Source organism: Mesoplodon bidens (assembly GCF_964165515.1).
Source record: "Mesoplodon bidens genome assembly, chromosome: 3".
NCBI classification, from domain to species: domain Eukaryota; kingdom Metazoa; phylum Chordata; class Mammalia; order Artiodactyla; family Ziphiidae; genus Mesoplodon; species Mesoplodon bidens.
In genome coordinates, this window is record NC_138178.1 from 92,462,815 (window position 1) to 92,479,602 (window position 16,788).

The 16,788-nt window shown below is 39.7% G+C and overlaps 2 protein-coding genes across 3 annotated transcripts in view; both read left to right on the top strand.

Annotated features, from left to right (window-relative positions):
- Positions 1–16,788, top strand: part of UBR1 (ubiquitin protein ligase E3 component n-recognin 1) — a 159,926-nt gene that overhangs the window by 60,960 nt on the left and 82,178 nt on the right. For both annotated transcript variants that reach the window (XM_081229400.1, XM_081229401.1), the window contains exons 5-10: positions 3,898–4,028; positions 13,690–13,828; positions 14,781–14,843; positions 15,086–15,209; positions 15,537–15,644; positions 16,281–16,369. In XM_081229400.1, coding sequence (XP_081085526.1) covers positions 3,898–4,028; positions 13,690–13,828; positions 14,781–14,843; positions 15,086–15,209; positions 15,537–15,644; positions 16,281–16,369 — 654 coding nt within the window. The remainder of the gene's footprint in view (positions 1–3,897; positions 4,029–13,689; positions 13,829–14,780; positions 14,844–15,085; positions 15,210–15,536; positions 15,645–16,280; positions 16,370–16,788) is intronic.
- LOC308614272 (alpha-enolase-like) lies at positions 6,324–10,090 on the top strand. Its single transcript, XM_081228582.1, has one exon. The coding sequence runs from the start codon at positions 6,456–6,458 to the stop codon at positions 7,758–7,760; it is 1,305 nt and encodes a 434-aa protein (XP_081084708.1). The 5' UTR covers positions 6,324–6,455; the 3' UTR covers positions 7,761–10,090.

Consider the following 16,788-nt stretch of genomic DNA (forward strand, 5'->3'; position numbering starts at 1 on the left):
TGTATTAAAGATCCATAGTAATCCAGACAATGTGACAGTTGGGACTAAAATACAGATCTTTAGAATCTGGGCTCTAGCACATTTTTTTTTTTTAACCTTGAATTTGGAAATAATTTCAAATTTGTAAAAAGTTGCAAAAATAGAGTACAAAGAATATTCATATACTCTTTACCCATTCACCTATCGTTAACATGTACCTTATTGTTCAGCACTCAATTTTTATTGATTTATTTTAAAAAATATATATATATTTATTTATTTTGGCTGCTCTGGGTCTTAGTTGTGGCATTTGGGATCTTTAGGTGCGGCATGCAGACTCTTAGTTGTGGCATGCGTTCAGGATCTAGTTCTCCAACCAGGAATCGAACCCGGGCCCCCTGCATTGGGAGCACAGAGTCTTACCCACTGGACCACCAGGAAGTCCCTCAGCCCTCTATTTTTAGATTGCCTCTTCTCTCTTACTCATTTATTTGTCCTGATTCCAAATGATTATTCCTTCATTTGACAAATAAAAAATTTGCTTGATTAAATATCACCAGATGTCCCTTTCTATTCATTCTCTTATTTCTGTTTTTTTTTTAAATAAATTTATTTATTTATTTTTGGCTGCATTGGGTCCTCATTGCTGCACACAGGCTTTCTCTAGTTGGGGTGAGGAGGGGCTACTCTTCGTTGTGGTGTGTGGACTTCTCATTGGAGTGGCTTGTCTCTGTTGCAGAGCACAGGCTCTACGTGCACGGGCTTCAGTAGTTGTGGCTCGCAGGCTCTAGAGTGCAGGCTCAGTAGTTGTGGCGCACAGGCTTAGTTGCTCCATGGCATGTGGGATTTTCCCAGACCAGGGCTCAAACCTGTGTCCCCTGCATTGGCAGGCGAATTCTTAACCACTGTACCACCAGGGAAGTCCCTCTTGTTTCTGTTTAAGAACCTTTTCATTCTGATTATTTCCATTTCCTCCTCCGATATATTTTTTTAAGGGTATTGGAATATTTTAGCATATAGTCAGAGGGCTTTGTGGCTTGATTTTTTTTTTTTTTTTTTTTTTTTTTTTGCGGTATGCGGGCCTCCCATTGTTGTGGCCTCTCCCGTTGCAGAGCACAGGCTCCGGACGCGCAGGCTCAGTGGCCATGGCTCACGGGCCTAGACGCTCCGCGGCATGTGGGATCTTCCCGGACCGGGGCACGAACCCGTGTCCCCTGCATCAGCAGGCGGACTCTCAACCACTGCGTGTGGCTTGATTTTTATATCCTCTTCATTCCATAACTAATCATTCTAGAAAACTGTTTTTGTACTGTTTTGTGTTAAGTAGCTGAAGAATCCTTGGGAGTTAAATAGCTCATTGAGTTTACAAAACTAGCCTCCCTCTTCCTACATCATGGGATTCCAGTCCGTTGGTGGTTTTCCTGAGTCATATGGCCTCAGTACACTGAATTTAGTCCTGAACTAACCTGATCTCCTTGGATTTCTTTGGATTTATAATTAGATTCCAAAGGTAATTGGTCATTCAGGCTTATTCTGAAGGTAAATCTGGATATTCTGCAATGACTCTAGATCTGATTCATGATCTAGATGTGAGAGAACGACACTTATGGCTAGCATATAACTAATCAATTGCCACCCAACAGTCCTTTGTACTTCGCATTTGTTTCATATCTGCTTTGGTGAATGTGAAATCCATACTCTGCCAGGCGTGTGGCATTGTGGCAACCAGAATAGGGATTTACCAAATGTAATTAGACCTGGCTGATACTAATCAGCCCATCATCCAGCATTTGGCAGTATCTCTTAAAGTATATTTAAGAGAAGTTTCTTTCTAGTCCTGCAGTACATTTCTGGGTTAATTATTAAGGTTTTTTAAAATCTATTTTGATTATCACCCTTTTGTTCTCTCTAATGGACCTTCTTATTTTCTAAGCTATAAATGATTTATTTAAAAGTTTCTTCTGTACTTGGACTTCCCTGGTGGCACACTGGTTAAGAATCTCTCTGCCAGTGCAGGGGACATGGGTTCGATCCCTGGTCTGGGAAGATCCCACATGTCCTGGAACAACTAAGCCTGTGCACCACAACTACTGAGCCTGTGCTCTGGAGCTCGTGAGACAAAACTACTGAGCCCACGCTCTGCAATTACTGAAACCCGTGTGCTCTAGGGCCTGTGCTCCACAACAAGAGAAGCCACCACAGTGAGAAGCCCGCGTGCTGCAATGGAGAGTAGCCCCTGCTCGCCACAACTAGAGAAATCCCACGTGCAGCAACAAAGACCCAACACAGTCAAAAAAAAAAAAAAAGTTTCTTCTGTACTTACCAGACCTCTTCTGAAGAACTTAGCCTCTGATTGATACAGTATGGAAATAATGAGTAGATTCTCTTAACTCTTTAATTCAGACTACTTTTCTGAAGAATTGAAAGGAAATATTGAGCTAAAAAAGATAAGAAATAGGAACATAGTGGATTAATATTGCTCTTAGTACCTTTGGCACTCTTTTTTCTCTCTAGCAAAAGCTTCTGAGCAAAATCTCCAGAGGAAAGGTGACATATTGAGGAGATGGTAGAAATTAAAATAATAAAGCATTGGGGAGTGAGAAAGAATAGGTGCAAAAAAATAAATGTGTAGGTTAATGTTTTGGTCACCACAGAATAAAATACAGTTCATTAGTACGGTCTATAGCAGGTAGGTTAAAATTGAATATTAAAAGCCTTGTACTGAATTTCTAGTGGATTTTACGTGTGTGTGTGTGTGTGTGTGTGTGTGTGTGTCTTAAAGAGCTACTATGTTTCTTTTCCTGCTTACTGCTTTGTTTAAACATCTTATTGGGCTGTAACTTGCATAATGTATTAAAAAATTCATCCATTTAAAGTATAACTTTAGTGCTTTTTTAACATGTACTTCATTGTTTTTTCTAATGAGCAAATAATATTCCATTGTTTGGATTACATACCATTTTATTTATCCATTCATCAGTTTATGGAAATTTAGGTCATTTCCACTTTCTGGCTATTATGAGTAATGCTGCTACAAATATTTGTGTACAAGTTTTTGTGCAGATATGTTTTCATTCTTCTTGGATAGATATCTAGGAGTAGAATTGCTGGGTCATATGGTAACTATACTTAACATTTTGAGCATCTCTCAGACTGTTTTCCAAATTGCATCATTTTACATTTCCACCAGCAGTGTATAGGGTTCAAATTTCTCCACATCCTGGCCAATACTTATTGTTATCTCCCTTTTTGATTATAGACACCTTAGCAAGTATGGAGAGGTATCTCACTGTGGTTTTGATTTGCATTTCCATAATGGTTTATGACATAGAGCATTTAAATGCGTTTTTTTAGCTAATTGGTTTGAACAAGCCTTTTATTAAGGAAGTGGTATTTTGTAATGAAATTAACATTTTTTTTCCCCCATGGGAGTCAAAAGCCCAGATTTTAGTCTTGCTTTTTATATCTGTTTAGAGGTTCTTTGACCTTGGATGGGACCTTTATCTTTTAAATGCCTTTAATTTTCTGCCTTAACAGAGTGGCTATAAAGATCAGTTGAAATAAATTAGTGAGAAAAGTTTATGTCAGCTGGAGGGGATAACCAGTCCCTATAACTCATTGTTCTCTGATGATATAATTATTCAGGCAGGGAAGAACATTCATAATGAAGAGCATCATAAAGGAGACCTCTGTGGTTTTGCCTTCTTTCCTTTCTGTCATCTGTAGCACCAACTTGGCCACAGGGAGTTAAGCTAAACCAATGTGAATAGCAGCCTCTTGAGCTGAAGTTAAATTCATTCTTGGAGGATGGTGTGAATGAACTCATTGAAATTATTGCTCTAAATTAATAACATTATCTTTCTCATCCACTTACTTGTATACAACATTGGTAGTATGTTTTTCTATACTTTGTTGCAGAACTTACGCTGTCCGTTGAATGAAGAGGTAATTGCCCAAGCCAGGAAAATATTCCCTTCAGTGATAAAATACATTGTAGAAATGACTGTATGGGAAGAGGAAAAAGAACTGCCTCCTCAACTCCAGATAAGGTGGGGGATTTTCTAAAAGGGAGAAGTTTTCATGATGGTTATTTATATTGCAAAATGGGTGTTTGAAAAATGTCTTTGTTGTTATTTACTGCTTTAACTTAGCTATCATTATGAAGATTTTATAGAGAATTGCCTCATTGGAATACTTCCAAAATGTCCATATATATGAGATATTCTCTTAAGACACTATATAGAAGTTAAGCCAAAGGAAGAGCCTAATCAGGAGCTTCTGATTTTTAAGAAAACACATTTTGGGGGTCTTGTTCTAAATGATTTATGAGGTCCTAGCAGCCATTCATCCCAGTAGGGAAGTAAATTGCCCAGTTTGATCCTGGCCTGGACCAACTTCCAAGTTCCCTGAGAGGTTTGTGAACGAAGGTGGGGACTTCGGAACACTGTGTCTCCCTTTAGTCCAAGTATTTAGCTCTTTTCTTGATCAAAAATTTTGATGGGGGCCACATTCACAGAAAAATAGACAAGGTGAAAAGGCAGAGGGCTATGTACCAGATGAAGGAACAAGATAAACCCCCAGAAAAACAACTAAATGAAGTGGAGATAGGCAACCTTCCAGAAAAAGAATTTAGAATAATGATAGTGAAGGTGATCTAGGACCTGGGAAAAAGAATGGAGGCAAAGATCGAGAAGATGTAAGAAATGTTTAACAAAGACCTAGAAGAATTAAAGAACAAACAAACAGAGATGAACACTACAATGACTGAAATGAAGACTACACTAGAAGGAATCGATAGCAGAATAACTGAGGCAGAAGAACGGATAAGTGACCTGGAAGACAGAATGGTGGAACTCACTGCTGTGGAACAGAATCAAGGAAAAAGAATGGAAAGAAATGAAGACAGCCTAAGACAAAGAAATATTATTGGAAGCAGCAAGGGAAAAATGACAAATAACATACAAGGGAACTCCCATAAGGTTAACAGCTGATTTCTCAGCAGAAACTCTACAAGCCAGAAGGGAGCCGCATGATACACCTAAAGTGATGAAAGGGAAGAACCTACAACCAAGATTACTCTACCCGGCAAGGATCACATTCAGATTCGATGGAGAAATCAAAAGCTTTACAGACAAGCAAAAGCTAAGAGAATTCAGCACCACCAAACCAGCTCTACAACAAATGCTAAAGGAACTTTTCTAAGTGGAAAACACAAGAGAAGAAAAGGACCTACAAAAACAAACCCAAAACAATTAAGAAAATGTTCATAGGACCATGCATATTGATAATTACCTTAAATGTGAATGGATTAAATGCTACAACTAAAAGACACAGGTTTGCTGAATGGATACAAAAAGAAGACCTGTACATGTGCTGTCTACAAGAACCCACTTCAGACCTAGGGACACATACAGACTGAAAGTGAGGGGATGGAAAAAGATAGTCCATGCAAATGGAAATCAAAACAAAGCTGGAGTAGCAATACTCATATCAGGTAAAATAGACTTTAAAATAAAGAATGTTACAAGAGACAACGAAGGCCACTACATAATGATCAAGGGATCAATCCAAGAAGAAGATATAACAATTATAAATATATATGCATCCAACATAGGAGCACCTCCATACATAAAGCAACTGCTAACAGCTCTAAAAGAGGAAATCGACAGTAACACAATAATAGTGGGGGACTTTAACACCTAACACCTCATTTACACCAATGGACAGACCATTCAAACAGAAAATTAATAAGGAAACACAAGCTTTAAATGACACAATAGACCAGATAGATTTAATTGACATTTATAGGACAATCCATCCAGAAACCTCAGATTACACTTTCTTCTCAAGTGCACATGGAACATTCTCCAGGATAGATCACATCTTGGGTCACAAATCAAGCCTAAATAAATTTAAGAAAATTGAAATCCTATCAAGCATCTTTTCTGACCACAACGCTATGAGATTAGAAATCAGTTACAGGGGAAAAAGACGTAAAAAGCACAAACACATGGAGGCTAAACACTACGTTACTAAATAACCAAGAGATCACTGAAGAAATCAAAGAGGAAATCAAAAAATACCTAGAGACAAATGACAGTGAAAACACGACGATCCAAAACCTATGGGAGGCAGCAAAAGCAGTTCTAAGAGGGAAGTTTATAGCTATACAAGCCTACCTCAAGAAACAAGTAACAATCTAACATTACACTTAAAGGAACTAGAGAAAGAAGAACAAACAGAACCCAAAGCTAGCAGAAGGAAAGAAATAAAGATCAGAGCAGAAATAAATGAAATAGAAACAAAGAAAACAATAGCAAAGCCAGGCCGGCGGAGCGGAGACCAGGCCGGTGGAGCGGAGATGAGCTCGCGGTACTTGGAACGTCCGGACCTTGAGCCTTAAAGCTCTCCCTCAGTGTCCTCAGCACCCTCTGCTTCTCTCTCGTGTGGCGACCTCAGGCGACCGGAAATTCACCATGTCTATCCTCAAGATCCACGCCAGAGAGATCTTCGACTCTCGTGGGAATCCCACTGTTGAGGTTGATCTCTACACCTCAAAAGGTCTCTTCAGAGCTGCTGTGCCGAGTGGCGCCTCAACTGGTATCTACGAGGCCCTGGAGCTCCGGGACAATGATAAGACGCGCTACATGGGCAAAGGTGTCTCAAAGGCTGTTGAGCACATCAATAAAACTATTGCGCCTGCCCTGGTTAGCAAGAAACTGAGCGTCGTGGAGCAGCAGAAGATCGACAAGCTGATGATAGAGATGGATGGCACAGAAAATAAATCCAGGTTTGGTGCGAACGCCATCCTGGGCGTGTCCCTGGCTGTGTGCAAGGCTGGCGCCGTTGAGAAGGGGGTGCCCCTGTACCGCCACATTGCCGACTTGGCTGGCAATGCCGAGGTCATCCTGCCAGTTCCGGCTTTCAACGTCATCAATGGGGGTTCTCACGCTGGCAACAAGCTGGCCATGCAGGAGTTCATGATCCTCCCCATCGGGGCCGAAAACTTCCGGGAGGCCATGCGCATCGGAGCGGAGGTATACCACAACCTGAAGAATGTGATCAAGGAGAAATACGGGAAAGACGCCACCAATGTGGGAGACGAAGGCGGGTTTGCTCCCAACATCCTGGAGAAAAAAGAAGCCCTGGAGCTGCTGAAGAACGCCATCGGCAAGGCCGGCTACACTGATAAGGTCGTCATTGGCATGGACGTGGCTGCCTCTGAGTTCTTCAGGTCGAGCAAGTATGACCTGGACTTCAAGTCACCCGACGACCCCAGCAGGTACATCACACCTGACGAGCTGGCCAACCTGTACAAGTCCTTCGTCAGGGACTACCCAGTGGTGTCCATCGAGGACCCCTTCGACCAGGATGACTGGGAAGCTTGGCAGAAGTTCACTGCCAGCGCGGGAATCCAGGTGGTGGGGGACGACCTCACCGTGACCAACCCCAAGCGGATTTCCAAGGCCGTGAGCGAGAAATCGTGCAACTGCCTCCTGCTCAAAGTCAACCAGATCGGCTCCGTGACCGAGTCCCTGCAGGCGTGCAAGCTGGCCCAGTCCAATGGGTGGGGCGTCATGGTGTCGCATCGCTCCGGGGAGACTGAAGACACCTTCATCGCCGACCTGGTGGTGGGACTGTGCACTGGGCAGATCAAGACTGGTGCACTGTGCCGATCCGAGCGCTTGGCCAAGTACAATCAGATCCTCAGAATTGAAGAGGAACTGGGCAGCAAGGCCAAGTTTGCCGGCAGGAACTTCAGAAACCCCCTCGCCAAGTAAGCTGTGGGCGGGTGAGCCCTGCGGTCACTCGTTGGCTAATTAGACCTGCTCCTGATGTCACCTGGGCAGCTCAAGGCCCCCGCCGGTGCTCTGAGGGGCCTCTGATAGTTAACTGCCCTCTCCCCTTCCTGTGACGTTCTCACTGCTTCCTTAGACCCACTGCAGAAGCCGAGCTTGACCATCTGGAACCCTGCTGGAAACTCTAGCTCTCTAATCATAGAATTGGCCCAAATCATTGTTTTTCTCACCTCGCTTCCACCACGTGTCTGGAGCCATGTGTATCTGCATTGTAATCTCCGAGGTGTCCACAGGCAAGATCCCCCGTGGTTTTGTGTGCAAAATAAAAAGGCCTCAGTGACCCATAAAAAAAAAAAAAAAACAATAGCAAAGATCAATAGAACTAAAAGCTGGTTCTTTGAGAAGATAAACAAAATTGATAAACCATTAGCCAGACTCATCAAGAAAAAGAGGGAGAGACCTCAAACCAATAAAATTAGAAATGAAAAAGGAGAAATCACAACTGACACGGCAGAAATACAAAGGATTATAAGAGATTACTACAAAAAACTATATGCCAATAAAATGGAGAACCTGGAAGAAATGGACAAATTCTTAGAAAGGGTTAACCTTCCAAGACTGAACCAGGAAGAAATAGAAAATATGAACAGACCAATCACAAGTAATGAAGTTGAAACTGTGATTAAAAATCTTCCACAAACAAAAGTCCAGGACCAGATGACTTCACATGTGAATTTGGTCAAACATTTAGAGAAGAACTAACACCCATCCTTCTCAAACTCTTGCAAAAAATTGCAGGGGAAGGAAAACTCCAAAACTCATTCTATGAGGCCACCATCACCCTGAAACCAAAACCAGACAAAGATACTACCAAAAAAGAAAATTACAGACCAATATCACTGATGAATATAGATGCAGAAATCCTCAACAAAATACTAGCAAACAGAATCCAACAACACATTAAAAAGATCATACACCATGATCAAGTGGGGTTTATCCCAGGGATGCAAGGATTGTTCAATATATGCAAATCAATCAGTGTGATACACCATATTCACAAATGGAAGAAGAAAAACCATATGATCATCTCAATAGATGCAGAAAAAGCTTTTGAAAAAATTCAACACCCATTTATGATAACAACTCTCCAGAAAGTGGGCATAAAGGGAACCTACCTCAACATAATAAAGGCCATATATAACAAACCCACAGCAAACATCATTCTCAATGGTGAAAGACTGATAGCATTTCCTCTAAGATCAGGAACAAGACAAGGATGTCCACTCTCGCCACTGTTATTCAACATAGTTTTGGAGTTCCTAGCCATGGGAATCAGAGAAGAAAAAGAAATAAAAGGAATCCAAATTGGAAAAGAAGAAGTAAAACTGTCACTGTTTGACAGAGAATCTTAAGATGCCACCAGAAAACTATTAGAGCTAATGAATGTATTTGGTAAAGTTGCAGGATACAACATTAATGCACAGAAATCTCTTGCATTCCTATACGCATCATCCTATACAATGATTTTTCATCATTCCTCAGATGATGAAAAATGTGAAAGAAATTAAGGAAACACTCCCATTTACCATTGCAACAAAAAGAATAAAATACCTAGGAATAAACTGACCTAGGGAGAAAAAAGACCTGTATTCAGAAAACTATAAGGCACTGTTGAAAGAAATTAAAGATGATACCAACAGATGGAGAGATATTCCATGTTCTTGGAAGAATCAATACTGTGAAAATGACTGTACTACTCCAAGCAATCTACAGATTCAATGCAATCTCTATCAAATTACCAATGGCATTCTTTACAGAGCTGAACAAAAACCCTTAAAATTTGTATGGAGACACAAAAGATCCCGAATAGCCAAAGCAGTCTTGAGGGAAAAAAGCGGAGCTGGAGACTAGAGACTAGACTACAAAGCTACAGTAATCAAGACAATATGGTACTGGCACAAAAACAGAAACATAGATCAATGGAACAGGATAGAAAGCCCACGGATAAACCCATGGACCTATGGTCAACTAATCTATGACAAAGGAGGCAAGGATATACAATGGAGAAAAGAGAGTCTCTTCAATAAGTGGTGCTGGGAAAACTGATCAGCTACATGTAAAAGAATGAAATTAGAGCACTCCCTAACACCATACACAAAAATAAACTCAAAATGGATTCGAGACCTGAATGTAAGACCGGACACTATAAAACTCTTAGACGAAAACATAGGAAAAACACTCTTTGACATAAATCACAGTGAGATCTTTTTTGATCCACCTCCTAGAGTAATGGAAATAAAAACAAAAATAAACCAATGGGACCTAATGAGACTTAAAAGCTTTTGCAAAGCAAAGGAAACTACAAACAAGACGAAAAGACAACCCTCGGAATGGGAAAACATACTCGCAGATGAATCAATGGACAAAGGATTAATCTCCAAAATATATAAACAGCTCATGCAGCTCAATATTAAAAGAACAAACAACCCAATCAAAAAATGGGCAGAAGACCTAAAGAGACATTTCTCCAAAGAGGATGTACAGGTGGCCAAGAAGCACATGAAAAGCTGCTCAACATCACTAATTATTAGCAGAATGCAAATCAGAACTACAACGAAGTATCACCTGACACCAGTCAGAATGGGCATCATCAGAAAATCTACAAACAACAAATGCTGGAGAGGGTGTAGAGAAAAGAGGTCCGTCTTGTACTGTTGGCGGGAATGTAAATTGATACAGCCACTATGGAGAACAGTATGGAGGTTCCTTAAAAAACTAAAAATAGAATTACCATATGACCCAGAAATCCCACTACTGGACATATACTCAGAGAAAACCATAATTCAAAAAGACACATGCTCCCCAATGTTCACTGCTGCACTATTTACAGTAGCCATGTCATGGAAGCAACCTAAATGCCCATCGACAGACGAATGGGTAAAGAAGATGTGGTACCTATATGCAATGGAATATTACTCAGCCATAAAAAGGAACGAAATTGGGTCATTTGTAGAGACGTGGGTGAATCAAGAGACTGTCATACAGAGTGAAGTAAGTCAGAAAGAGAAAAACAAATATTGTATATTAACGCATATATGTGGAACCTAGAAAAATGATAGAGATGAACCGGTTTGCAGACCAAAATAGAGACACAGATGTAGAGAACAAACGTATGGACACCAAGGGGGGAAAGCAGCAGGGGGTGGGGGTGGGGATGTGATGAATTGGGAGATTGGGATTGACATGTATACACTGATGTGTATAAAATGGATGACTAGGGCTTCCCTGGTGGCGCAGTGGTTGAGAGTCCGCCTGCCGATGCAGGGGACATGGGTTCGTGCCCCGGTCTGGGAGGATTCCACATGCCGCCGAGCGGTTGGGCCTGTGAGCCATGGCCGTTGAGCCTGTGCATTCGGAGCCTGTGTTCCGCAACAGGAGAGGCCACAACAGTGAGAGGCCCATGTACCAAAAAATTAAAAAAAAAAAAAAAAAAGGATGACTAATAAGAACCTGCTGCATAAAAAAATAAATAAAATTAAATTTAAAAAAAAGAAAAGAAAAAGAAAAGAAAATATTTTGATGGGGGTTCCCTGGTGGCGCAGTGGTTAACAATCTGCCTGCCAATGCAGGGGACACGGGTTTGAGCCCTGGTCCAGGAAGATCCCACATGCCATGGAGCAACTAAGCCTGTGTGCCACAACTACTGAGCCTGCACTTTAGATCCCACAAGCCACAACTATTGAGCCCATGTGCCACAACTACTGAAGCCCGTGTGCCTAGAGCCTGTGCTCTGCAACAAGCGAAGCCAACGCAACGAGAAGCCTGCACACTGCACCAAGGACGCAACACAGCCCAAAATACATAAATTAATGAATTAAAAAAATTTTTTTTTTAATATTTGATGGTAGGAATGAGGAGATAGCCCTTTGCCCTGTGCTTTGGGATCTAGGATTATTTCAGGTGTAGGATTCAACAGTTTGTTTTTGTTTTTGTTTTTGTTTTTCCGGGGTGCGGGCCTCTCACTGTTTTGGCCTCTCCCATTGCGGAGCACAGGCTCCAGTCACGCAGGCTCAGCAGCCATGACTCACAGGCCCAGCTGCTCCGCGGCATGTGGGATCTTCCCAGACCAGGGCATGAACCCGTGTCCCCTGCATCGACAGGCGGACTCTCAACCACTGCGCCACCAGGGAAGTCCCAACAGTTGTTTTTTTAAAAGTTTATTTATTTTTTATTTTTGTCTGTATTGGGTCTTCGTTGCTGCCCGCGGGCTTCCTCCTGTTGTGGCAAGCAGGGGCTGCTCTTCGTTGAGGTGCACGGGGGCTGCTCTTCATTGTGGTGTGTGGGCTTGTCATTGCGGTGGCTTGTCTTTGTTGCGGAGCAGCGACTCTAGACGCATGGGCTTCAGTAGTTGTGGCTTGCGAGCTCCGTAGTTGTGGCTTGTGGGTTCTAGAGCGCAGCCCCAGTAGTTGTGGTGCCTGGGCTTAGTTGCTCTGTGGCATGTGGGATCTTCCTGGACCAGGGCTCGAACCCGTGTCCCCTGCATTGGCAGGCGTATTCTTAACCACTGCACCACGGGGGAATTCCCTTAACAGTTTTTTTTTAGCTAAAACCCAGCAATTTCTAACAACCATAAGTCTTTTAGTGACAGTAATATTTGCTCTTAATTTACAAATGCAAAAGAGAATTCTAGACCTGATATGAAATACAGTTTGGGGCTTGTAGGAATTTTTCTACCTGAGTAATATTAGGAGTTTCACAAATCTAAATATAGTTTTTTTAGTTTATTGGGTGTATTTGTATTATTCTATGAGAGAGAATTAAGAATTTCAATTTTTAAAAACATTAAATGTATTGTTTTGACTTTTGCTGGGCCATAAACTGTTTGGAAAAATAACGATCATCAGAGATTGTGTCCACAAAGGTTTTAATTTCAGATATGTTGATAGCATCAGTTAAATGCTTTAAGAAACTTTGTGTTGGTAAACAGAATACTAGCAATATACCTGTCTAAAACGGGTGGGTTGCTTGAGTGTGGTCATGTATGTAGACCGCACTGGACTTCAAATTCACAGATCTGAGTTCTAATTCTCACTGCTTATTGGCTTTGGGACCATAGAGAAGTCTTTTTGAGCCTCTATTTCCTAAGGTATAAGAGGCCTGAGAAAAGCTGCCTCTTAGAGTTATGAGGATCAATTGAGTATTTAGTGAAAGGTTATTATAAACTGTTTAAAACTGATAATAACTTCTGATATTTGTGTAGCCCATGACAGCTCTTTTCACGTATTTTATAAGATCCTCGCACCACTCTCAAATGTAGATATTATACTCTTCTTAGAGGTGGAAAAGATACTGTAATCTCAGCAAGATTAAATGCTTAAGTGATTTGTCTAAGGCCTCTCAGTCATACGGTAGTTCTGGCATTTTAAATCTATATACCTTTTTTTAAAAAACTTAAATGTGCTATAAAACCAGTATCACTTAAAATAAATAGAAGGTAAAAACAAAAATAAGTTAAATAAAAACTAAATGTTAATAAAATCTGTCTATCGTTGCCTGCTTCAAGGTTCTGAGCCTGAGACCTGTCTCCTTTTGTCAAAGTGGGAGATTAGCAAGATTTAAGAATGGTGTTAAAGACATACTGCCACTTACTGAGAATAATATTTTAATTGAAAGTTAGAAAAATTGGGGGACAAACATGGAAAAGGTAATACTTTTATCAGGCTTTTTAAATTTTATGGCACCGTACCACTTAAAATCACCTCCTATACTAGTATTACAGAGGTACTTTCCCATACGTAGGAAACTACATGGTGCTGCTTCATCACATGGCATATATTATTTTATCCTGTGTTTCGTATTTTCCTTTGTTTATTTGTTGCAGTGTCTGAATATATATCTTTTTTTTAAACAGAGAGAAAAATGATAGCTACTACTGTGTCCTTTTCAATGATGAACACCATTCATATGACCATGTCATATACAGTCTACAAAGAGCTCTTGACTGTGAGCTCGCAGAGGCACAGTTGCACACCACTGCCATAGACAAAGAGGTTCGTGAGTGTCATTTGAATTATTATGCTGTCTTCATCAGCTTCCTGGAAATTGGGTGTTGACTGGCCCTTGCCAAGTGCCTTAGTATTGTGTTAGGTACAACCATCCTCTTCATTTATTGTTTATAGCCTAAGTAAATTGGTTGAAACTTGATTTTTCTGTGTGTGTTTAACAGTTTAAGATGACTAATTTTCCTCTTTTGTTCTAAATAATTAGAAAGTTACTGAATATACTTGGCAAAGAGTAGTTAAGAATGTCAGCTCAACCTCTGTGTGTTTCTATAATTATTGAATGAATGAATAAATGCATGAATTATGAGAAGCTGGTTAGTTAACATCATCTATTAAAACTGTTTTTAGAATAATATTGATAGCATGGCTCAGCTTTTATTTAATAGCCATCCAAAGCAAAATGTGTTCTTCGGGTATGCAGAAGGAACATTAACCTAATCCCTACCCTCAAGAGGAGTGTAAGACGGTGGAAGAAACATCATGGCACTAGTAATTAGCATTGTGATTCTAGGGCTTGAGGAATCAATATTCTGGCCATACCTCTAACCCACTAATGGATCACAAGTGTGTTATGGAACATATGATGAAGAATTTAAAGCTTACTCATGAAAACTATCTATGACATATAATAGGAGTTTAGTAAACCTAACTTATTATTATCTGATAGAAATAGAATATACTACAATAAGTAAATAATTGACATTCTTGCCAAGCAGGAAATCTAGAATCCTAAAGTATAGAAACTCTCCACTAGTGGTATTGAAAGTTCTGAAGCTACATAAAGCTGCTAAACATTTATGTTTATCTTCTAGGTATTGTCAGTCTTAGGACTTTTAGGCAGTCAACAAATGATTGATAGTTAAGAGCTGATTAGGTCTCTGGGCTTTATTGATTGGGATTGTCAATCTACTACCTAATTCTCATGTTTGTCTATAATTAGGGCCGTCGGGCTGTGAAAGCAGGTGCTTTTGCTGCTTGCCAGGAAGCAAAGGAAGATATAAAGGTAATTTTCTGAATTAGAGTCAAAAAGAGAATTTTAAGAGGAATGCACATTACAAGAGCCCAAGTAAAACAATTATATTGTTGAAGTGGTTTGACATCCTAAGTAAAGATAAGATTGGAGCATTTAGACCCAGAGATTTGGAACTGCAACAGTTATATGATTTCTTTTTTTGAAGAGTAGATTACTTAGTTAAATCAAAAATTTTAAAACTAGTTTGTTTTTAATATTCCTTTCATTTCTAGAGTCATTCAGAAAATGTCTCTCAACATCCGCTTCATGTAGAAGTATTACACTCTGAGGTTATGGCTCATCAGAAATTTGCTTTGCGTCTGGGGTCCTGGATGAATAAAATTATGAGCTATTCAAGTAAGCATATAGCCTATTTTTCTTATTTTTCATAAACTATTGTCTTTTTAAATAGCCACAAATTTTAAAATGTCATTGAGTATAAAATAAAATGGTTTTTGGTTTTTTTTATATACATTTTGCTTATTTTCAGGATTGCATTTCAGATGCTGTGAATAATGTTTCATTGGCTCTTGATTCTTTGATATTGACAGAATAATTCTTGACATCAAGTGTGGGATGATTACTGTTAGTTTTTTCATATGTTATTATAGGAAATGTAATATAGGAAACTTTTGGGAGAAAATACTCTAAGAATAAAAATTATATGACTTTTTTTGTTTGTAGGTGACTTCAGACAGATCTTTTGCCAAGCATGCCTTAGAGAAGAACCTGGCTCTGAGAATCCCTGTCTCATAAGCAGGTTAATGCTTTGGGATGCAAAGCTTTATAAAGGTAGGTAGATCTTTACTTGTGCTTCTTGCCATGAAGCAGAGGAATATTATGACCTTAAAGTGGAGTTTAATCTCTTTTGTTTATTAAATCAGTGAACTTGATATTATACTTAGAAGGTGAGGTTAACCAATCAGTATGTATTCTGTGTTAAAACCCAGGGATATTGCCTTTTAATTACAGTGCCTTTTCATTTAGTCAGAACCAGTAAAAAGAGTATGTATGCATTCATGTAGTAGTGCCATTATAAAAGCTATGTTAATTTTCATTTTTAAAATTTAAATGAAGAACCAAAAGTAAAAGGTGAGAGAAAGGTTAAAGAGGATGGAGAAGGGAAGGTACAGAGTAAGAGTAGTCTTTAGTGAAACAGAATGAAAAGGAGTGGAGAAAGGGGGGAGAAGTAGGGTGAAGTAAGGTACAGGAGTGAGAGGGGTACAGAAAAAGAGGGGAAAGGCATTACATGTATGTATTTTAAATTCTAGCTATTAAATATTAATGCAATAAATGCCACTAACATTTGAGTCCTTGAGGTCTATTAGCATGTGAAATATTTTTATAATATTCTGCCACTACTAATAGCTGGAATGTTTTTTTTGCCTTGGTGATACTCCTCCCACTTCCCCAAAAAATGATGTATAGGTGCCCGTAAGATCCTTCACGAATTGATCTTCAGCAGTTTTTTTATGGAGATGGAATACAAAAAATTCTTTGCTATGGAATTTGTGAAGGTAATTGCTCTTTATAAATAGATATCAACAAATAGAAATAGAAAAACATTTTTGTAAGTGAAATAATGGAAACAAAGGGGATAATTGTGAAGCAAGAATTTAATTTTATAGTTCATTTCTCTGTCAAAAAGTTCATTTATTTTCATGTTTGGTAGTATGGAAACAGTAGTCTGAGAGAGGAGATAGGTGGAAAATGACCTATTGTTTGCCTAGAAAAAGCGTAGGAAGTTATCACATTCGTGAATACATTTATCTTTTCTCATCATTTGTCTGTTAGTAAAATTATAACAAGAGCAGTGACTAGCTGAAAGGCATAGCAGGGAAAAGGAACAGATATACATGCTAAAAGGAGGCAGATATCTGATGGGCAAGAGTTATACTTAACTATTTGAGGCTAGAATATAAAGATAAATCTTATA